Source organism: Merops nubicus, unplaced genomic scaffold, assembly GCF_000691845.1.
Source record: "Merops nubicus isolate BGI_N331 unplaced genomic scaffold, ASM69184v1 scaffold27359, whole genome shotgun sequence".
Classification (NCBI taxonomy): Eukaryota; Metazoa; Chordata; class Aves; order Coraciiformes; family Meropidae; genus Merops; species Merops nubicus.
The window spans coordinates 2,959-10,705 of record NW_008629422.1 but is presented as its reverse complement, the minus strand read 5'-3'; the positions used below and the strand labels follow the sequence as shown (position 1 = coordinate 10,705).

The following is a 7,747-nucleotide window of genomic DNA, read 5'->3' as shown; positions in this document are numbered from 1 at the left end:
GGATGGGTTCCCACTACGTCGTGGTGGTCAACAGCTACCAGCACGCCAGGGAGGTGCTGCTGAAGAAGGGGAAGGATTTCGCAGGACGGCCCCGCACCGTGAGTCAGCAGCAGGTTTTGGGGGAACCCTCTCCCTTTGCAGCATGGGGTGAGGCAGAGGAAGCTCCCAAGAAAGGCACTGGCACCCAGCAGGGTCCATCTCCTCTCCCCATTGTGCCTGCAGCAAGGCAATGGCAGAGGCAGCTCCTCTTTTCCCCGTTCCCCAGGGCAAATCCTGCGCATGCTCCATCCCAAGGGTCCCTGTTCTTCCCTGGGGCATCCGGAGATGGGCTCAGGTATTCCCGGGCTCCCTGCAGTCCTTAAATTTCTTGGGCACCCCTAACCCTAGCATCTGGCACCAAGCCTCTCCATCAGTCCTCGGGGGCCGTGTGGAAGCAAAGCTCACGGCCCAGGCTTTGCCTGCCAGCGGTAACCACCAGCCCCTTGGGGCATCCCTTGGGTGAGATGACCCTCCACCCACCCAGCATCACCCCTCTCTGACACACAGCTCCCGCAGGGCTGCCTTGCAGCAGGGTGACCCCGAGGCTGCCTGTCCCACAGGTGACCACTGACCTGCTGTCCCGGGGGGGGAAGGACATCGCCTTCGCTAGCTACGGGCCCCTCTGGAAGTTCCAGCGCAAGCTGGTGCACGCTGCCCTCTCCATGTTCGGGGAGGGCTCACTCGCCCTCGAGAGGATCAGTAAGTGCCCCCCATCGGCCCGCAGGCTCCTTCCCAGCTCTGTTTCCCTCCCACATTCGATCTGGGCTGAGCTTTTTCTTTCTCTGTGCTCTGATTCCCTGGGAACCAAGGGGAGACTCACTGGCTCAGCCCAACCCCCTCTAGCATCCCCCCACTTTGCCCAGGAGGGGCTTGGTCCCTCTCCTTCCATCCCCAGTGCTTTACCAACACCTCTCCCCACGTGTTTCCCACCCTGAGCTTCGTCTCTCCTTGCTCATGGCTGGGGAAACTGAGGCACAAGCCAGTTCTCAGTCCTCTGGACCCCCTGCTCCACCCAGAAGGAGAATCAAGCCGCACACTGAGACTTTCCTGTGCATCTCCATCCTCTCTGCTCCTCCCCACCGCCCAGCATGGTCCTTCTGTCTGTGCCAGCCCTTTGGCACTCAGCCCTGGCTGGGAGGAGCTCTCTGCAGGCTGCACACCCTGAATGAGTGGGGGACCCCTCTTTCCAGCCCCCAGCTGCCCCCTGCACCCCCCTGGCTTTACCATCACCCCTTCTCCTTCACCATCAACCCCTCACCAGCCTCTTCCCTCCACTCCAGTCTGCCGAGAGGCTGCGTCCTTGTGCGAGACGCTCAGCACTGCGCAGGATACTGCCCTGGACCTGGCCCCTGAGCTCACGCGGGCTGTCACCAACGTGGTCTGCTCCCTCTGCTTCAACTCCTCTTACCGGCGCGGGGACCCTGAGTTTGAGGCCATGCTGGAATACAGCCAGGGTATCGTGGACACTGTGGCCAAGGAGAGCTTGGTGGACATCTTCCCTTGGCTCCAGGTAAACAGGGACATAGGCAACAACTGTTCCTCTCACCTCAGACGGGAGGGAGGAGCCTGAGATGTGTCCTGCAGGAGGGGGCTACCTGAACCCCCTGGGGTTGGAAGGGTCCCTGCCCTGGTGTCCCACAGGAGCCAGAACCCTGGTGGGCACTGAGTGACTGCCTGAAGGCCTGCATAAGCTGGGCTGATCTGGAGTCCCTTGTTGCAACGGGGCTTTTCTTCTCCAGATCTTCCCCAACAAGGACCTGGCTCTGCTGAAGAGATGCCTCAAGGTCCGGGACCAACTGCTCCAGCAGAAGTTCACTGAACACAAGGTGCCAGTGGGGCCAGGAGAGGGAGATGCTCAGAAGCTGCAGGGTGCTGGAGCTGGGGTGGAGGGTACTATGCCCAGAACAGCTCAGCTCACACATGTCCCCTGGCAGGAAGTCTTCTGTGAGGACACTGTGAGGGACCTCATGGATGCCCTCCTCAAAGTGAGGCTCAGCACCAAAAACAGCAGCCCCACAGCGCCGGGACTGGAGCTGACTGACGACCACCTCCTCATGACTGTGGGGGACATCTTTGGGGCCGGTGTGGAGACCACGACAACTGTGCTCAAATGGGCTGTGCTTTACCTACTCCACTACCCTCAGGTGGGGTCTGCACCCTGTGGCGGGGGGCTCCCTCTGGCACCAGGGACATCATGGGGGGGCTTTGGGGAAGGAAGGTGCCAAGAGAATGTCAGGCTTTGCAAATAAGCAGGATCCACCTGTGGGCATATTACTTCTGCCCTGCACAACCTACTGAGCTATTCTGGCAGTGCTGGGTGTACCCCACTGCCACAGGGAGCCCCCACATACAGGGCATCCCCCTTCCTGGGCTCCCAGTCCTTGTTCCCCTCCCAGGTCCAGAGGAGGATCCAGGAGGAGATGGACCAGAAGATTGGCCTGGCACGTCACCCCCACCTCAGCGACCGTCCGCTGCTGCCCTACCTGGAGGCCACCATCAGCGAAGTGCTGCGCATCCGGCCCGTGTCCCCCCTGCTCATCCCACACGTGTCCCTTGCTGACACCAGGTGAGACCCCTCAGGGTGCAGCTGGGATGAGAGCAGAGGCCACAGGAGGGAGTGACCATCTCACTCTGCATTTGCTTTGCAGCATCGGGGAATATTCCATCCCCAAGGGTGCCAGGGTCATCATCAACCTCTGGTCTGTGCACCACGACGAGAAGGAGTGGGACAAACCCGAGGAGTTCAATCCTGGTGGGTTGGGTGCTCCCCATCCTCCCTGGGGTACAAGGAACGACGGGGTGGGTGCAGCAGGAGAGGCTGAGCCCAGGGCAGGCTTGGTGGAGGTCGGTCGGATCCTGCTCCTGCCCAGCTGGGGCACTCACTTTTTCTGCTCTTGCAGCTCATGGGAGGGTCACACAAGTGATGAACTTGGGTAGGTCTCAGGCAGAAGGGACCGACCTGGGCTGACGCCTGTGGTGCCCCTTCCCCTCACAGGCCGTTTCCTGGATGAGCGGGGCCAGCACATCCACTCACCTTCTCCCAGCTACCTGCCCTTTGGGGCTGGGATCCGCGTCTGCCTGGGTGAAGTCCTGGCCAAGATGGAGCTCTTCCTCTTCCTGGCCTGGGTGCTGCAGAGGTTCACGCTCGAGTGCCCCCAGGACCAGCCCCTGCCCTCGCTGGAAGGCAAGTTTGGTGTGGTGCTGCAGGTGCAGAAGTTTCAGGTGAAGGCCAGGCTGCGGGACACCTGGCGAGTGGCCTCGTGATGGGGATGAGCCTCGGATCCTGGACAGAGGTGGGGGAGGTAGGATGGGACCAGAGAGGCTGTTTACCTAGCTCACTGGCATGGGGCTGTTCAGATAAAGCTGTTCCCCACACAGCGTGACTCCAGCTATTTTTTGGGCAGGTGATGGAGGGCAGGGTGCCTGAGGTGCATGGTAGCCACACACCCCGTGGGCTGTGCTTGGCTGCGGCCCCCCAGGCCCGGCGTCTGGGCACCAGGATGCCGAGGGCTGCTGCTGGCACTCACTGTGCAGCGACGTGGCCCCTGCCCCGCGGCCTGCACGGCATCCCCCACAGGGCTGCTGGCTGCCTGGCCAGCTCCTGGCCGCCTTACGGCCGTCACTTTGCACAGCACAGCCTTCACGTAACACAGGGGGCCACGTCTGCTCTCCCCAAAAGCCACCGTGCCGCCGAGGGCAGCATGCAATTAGGTTTCTGGTTCTCTATTACTCAATCTCTTAATATTTAACTAAATAGTAACACAGCTTTGGCTCAGGGCACCTGGAGGGAAAGTAGCTAGGGCAGAGAGGAAAGCCCTGCACAGTCCCAGCACGGTGCAACACTCCCAGCCCTGCACACCCCCCTCATTTTCCCCCTTCTCTGCTTTCCCTGTTCTCTGTCTTTTACTAGCAGACAAGAAAACTGACATAAAACCTCCCAACCGCTAAACGTTCTACTCTGTGTGTCAAAATGTATGTTTTCTTTCAAACCACCAGCACTTCACTTTCACCCAGCTTCCTCACCTCTTGGCATATGATGCCAGCTGGGTACCATCGGCCCATGGCACGGTCCAGGGATGATGAAGGCAACGCATTTGCAGCCCAGCACAGCACCAAGAGGATCTTTCTTCCTCCCAGTCCTTTTTTTGTGGGGGCTCAGGGTGGTAGGGAGAAGCTGGAGGAAGAACTGCTGTGCGCAAACCCGGCCCAGGAGCAGTGCTCGAGGTGATTTGTGCAGCTGACCCACCAGGAGCAGGGCAGAGGGGAGGGCAGCAGGAACCCACCCTCATTGCTTCTATATGGAGTCTCTGCTGGCTTGCAAGGGCTGAGCCCCATGCTCCTTCCTGTTCCCCTGCTCATTTCCATCACACCAGGGCTGAGGCTGGGTTTCTGATCCCTCCACCTCTGCCAGCACAGGCTGAAGCTGGGTAGGTGAAGGGGGAGTGGGCTTAGAGCAGGTTTGGGGAAGACTTGGCTACAGACAATACTCTGGGCTTCCCCAGGGACTGGCGCCTCCATGCCAGCTTGGTCCTTTGCTTGTCCCAGATCATGTTCTTGGCAGCACGTGTCAGGACGGAGGCTCCTCTCCAGTCTCCTGCAGACACCGGTAACTGCAGCATCCCGACTGCTCTGGGAGCATCACCCTGGGACCTCCAGCACACGGGTGCCGAGGCACTGCATTTGCTCTCGGTGAGGGAAGGGATTTCTTCCTTGCCAGAGTCAGCACAGGGCCAGCACCTTGTGCACGTTGCTGCTGCAAAGGCGCTCGCAGCAGTGTGTGCTCTGACAGTGAGCACTCAAGGCCAGCGAGTACCTCGAGGCAGAAAGGGGAACGTCAGGGCTGGGGATGTTCCTAAACTGGAGAACACCTCCAGCTGCAGATGCTTGCACAAAGCTCATGCTCCAGCTGGGTTTCCCCATTGACCAGGGCTGGCACGTGCTGTTCCTGGGCCTGGAGACCAGCCACGTGCCACAAACTCCATCACACTGAGCCCAGCCCCACTGTGGGGCATCTTGCTCCTGCCCCAGCCTGCCTCTTCCCAACCGTCCGACCAGGAGACGATGCCGCTGGGGTGGGAGGGGAGGTGGGCAGCACTCAGCACCAGCTGCCCAGCACCTTGTGAGCTGGTAAACAGCCCCCGGCATGGCTGCTCCCTGCTCTGGGAACGGGCAGAGACACTGCTGAATCATCTGGCTGGTGTTTATGTCCTGACAGCTGCTCTGGAGCTGTGCTGCTGCGCCCAAACCCCTGACCCTAACCAGGCAGCTTCACCCAGGCTGTTGGCAGCAGGGCAGCCCCCTCCTTCCTCCCTGAGCCCCCTGCAGAAGTCAGGGTCCCCTGAGACTCAAGACTCTCAAATCCATCACCTTGGATGAGCCCTTCAGCTTCATTCAGACCTGGTTCTGGGCAGCCCAGCAACCCAAAAACTGGGAGGATGAGGCAGCCATGCCCATGGGAGAGCAGGGGAGGACCTTGGCACCTGCCACCAGGATTTGTGCAGCTGAGCGTGGGCAGCCATTGGGAATACACAGGCTTTGGCCACTGCTGTAATGGCTTGGGCCATGCTGGCTCCCTGCCCTCCCTCTGGGGCCACTCAGGGTCTTTGCAGGGGGCAACCAGAACAGAAGAGAGGGGGTGCTGAGGGGCTCAGAGGGCAGCTCAGGGGGTCAGGAACCAGCAGCTCCGTTCCCTTGTGGTGAAGGGGGGCTGCAAGAGATGAATCAGAGACAGTGGAAAGGATGAAGCATTTCCACTCATGGCTGTTCCCACACTGTACCCTGGGTACCCCATGAAGCCAACATGCAGCTTGCAGGGACATGCCCCAAGGGTGCTGTGCAGAGCAAGCCTGGCCCATTCCATGGCATCTGTTCTGGGGGGCACAGCCACCCCCACAGCGCTCGGCTGACCCAGCTGTGCTATGGGGCTCAGCTCAGGAGCCCTCCGTGTTTGAGAGGCTTCACTTTGCAGCAAGCACCAGCCAGTCCTGGGCTGTGCTAGAGACGCGGCCAGGGCAGGAGAGAGCGATGCTTGAAATACCTGCGGGCTCTGTGGCGGGCACAGAGCCAGGCGAGCTGAGTAAGCACAAACCCCGGGACACAGCTGTTCCCCGGCCGAAAACAAATCACGAAACCACCCGGCAGCCTGTGACCCCTCCCGGCACAGAGACTGCAGCGTCTGCACCACCGCCGTGTGGGCACCAGTCCCATCTGATAAAAACAGATCCGTGCGGCGAGGGACAGGGGAACCAGCTCTGACGAAGCAAGGTGACTCATCCCGGCCTTCCCAGGCCACCCGCCATGGGATGCTCCCAGCCCGGTCCAGGCTTTCCCCTACATAAACAAAAGAAGAAAACAGCAGACTGGGGGAGAAACCTGCCCGGGCTGTGTTGCACAGGGAGGGTGAGCGAGGGCCAGGAGGCAGCAGGCTTTGGGGAGAGGCAAGGCGAGTTTATCCTCGGGAGCCAAGCCCTGCTGGGAGCGGGTCACCGCGGGACGGGCCCGGACGGGGCGTGCGGAGGAGAAGAGGATATTGGGCTGTGGGAGCCTGGGCCGCACGGGGCAGGAAACGAACACGGCCCAGACTCTCGTGCTGACGCACGTCCCTGAGCAGCAAGGGATGCCCGGGGAGCCCAATGCTCCCAGCACAGCCCCACGCTTTCGGCAGAGCCTGCTGCGTTTGCTTCTGCCTTGGAGGCTTGCTCAGGTTTCCAGCCCCAGGAAGTTTCTGATGACTACATGGAGCAGAAACATAACCACACCTCAGCTTTCCTCAGCCTCAAGCAAGGCAGGTGCGAGTTCTGAGAGCAGGCTGCCGGCAAGCAACAAGACACATGATTCCCTGCCTCGTCTTCAGCCAACACCCCTCCACTGGGTTGTACAAACACACGATACACTGCAGGAAAATTGTACTGATGTTCCCAGAGGGAAAATTTGCCTGGTCGGAGCCAGAGAGTCCCTGGGGAACGCAGAGGTGACGCTGCAGTACGCACCGGGAGCGGCTGGGTGGGCTGGGGGGGCCCCCCCCCAGGTCCTGGGGCAGCCTCTCCTGAGCCTCTGCGCGGTGCTCTGCAGCGCCTGTCCCCAGGTGACTCGTCCCAAGCCCGTCAGGACGCCCGCCGGGTCCTTGCCCTCGGAGCCAATTTCAGCAGCTGAGAACATGCTGCGTAAGCAGCGCTGCACTGCCACGGGCTCTAGCAAAAATAGACTTCAAGAATTATTGGCATCGACACTTAAAAGCATGTTGTAAAGAAAAACGAGCAGCAGATTGACACTAATATGCTCTCAATCGTGCTGCACTGTTTGCAACTCAGGTTTAAAATGATGTATTCATGATTCCCATAAAACACTCACCCCTTATAGCTGGAAATGGATAGGGTTTGGTGCTTAGCGTTACAGATGCACACTTGCCCATGTCCTCTCATCTACAGCACTTTACACTCAGAACACACACTCAGAGAAGAGCTCCATTTGGGCTGCGCTGGCTTTCTACAAAGGAGTACATGTGAGGATCAAGCACCTTTCTCAAGCTCCAAAGATGGAGCTTTGAGTCCTCTGCCTGCCCATGTGTTGCTCCCATTTTCCCACTCCCCCAACAGAGGCACCAGCCAGGATGTCTCTGAGGAGCTCACCTGCCCAGTGTCCTGTCCTGCACCACTCCTCTTACCCCCACCAGCTGCTCCTGGTCCACGTCTAAAAGCCTGAAGCACCA

General features: G+C 60.1%; 1 protein-coding gene across 1 annotated transcript; it reads left to right on the top strand.

Moving 5' to 3' along the window:
- Window positions 1–2: 2 nt before the first annotated feature.
- LOC103779364 (steroid 17-alpha-hydroxylase/17,20 lyase) lies at window positions 3–3,416 on the top strand. The gene is made up of 8 exons (XM_008946990.1): window positions 3–98; window positions 600–738; window positions 1,320–1,549; window positions 1,779–1,865; window positions 1,974–2,183; window positions 2,436–2,605; window positions 2,688–2,791; window positions 3,035–3,416. The coding sequence occupies exons 1-8, from the start codon at window positions 3–5 to the stop codon at window positions 3,301–3,303; spliced, it is 1,305 nt and encodes a 434-aa protein (XP_008945238.1). The 3' UTR covers window positions 3,304–3,416.
- Window positions 3,417–7,747: the final 4,331 nt, after the last annotated feature.

Bases quoted from the DNA above. Each gene is read 5' to 3' on its own strand.
- LOC103779364 (XM_008946990.1), top strand. From the start codon at position 3: ATGGGTTCCCACTACGTCGTGGTGGTCAACAGCTACCAGCACGCCAGG. The intron at 739-1,319 runs GTAAGTGCCCCC...CCTCCACTCCAG, and splicing joins ACTCGCCCTCGAGAGGATCA to TCTGCCGAGAGGCTGCGTCC. The intron at 1,866-1,973 runs GTGCCAGTGGGG...GTCCCCTGGCAG, and splicing joins AGAAGTTCACTGAACACAAG to GAAGTCTTCTGTGAGGACAC.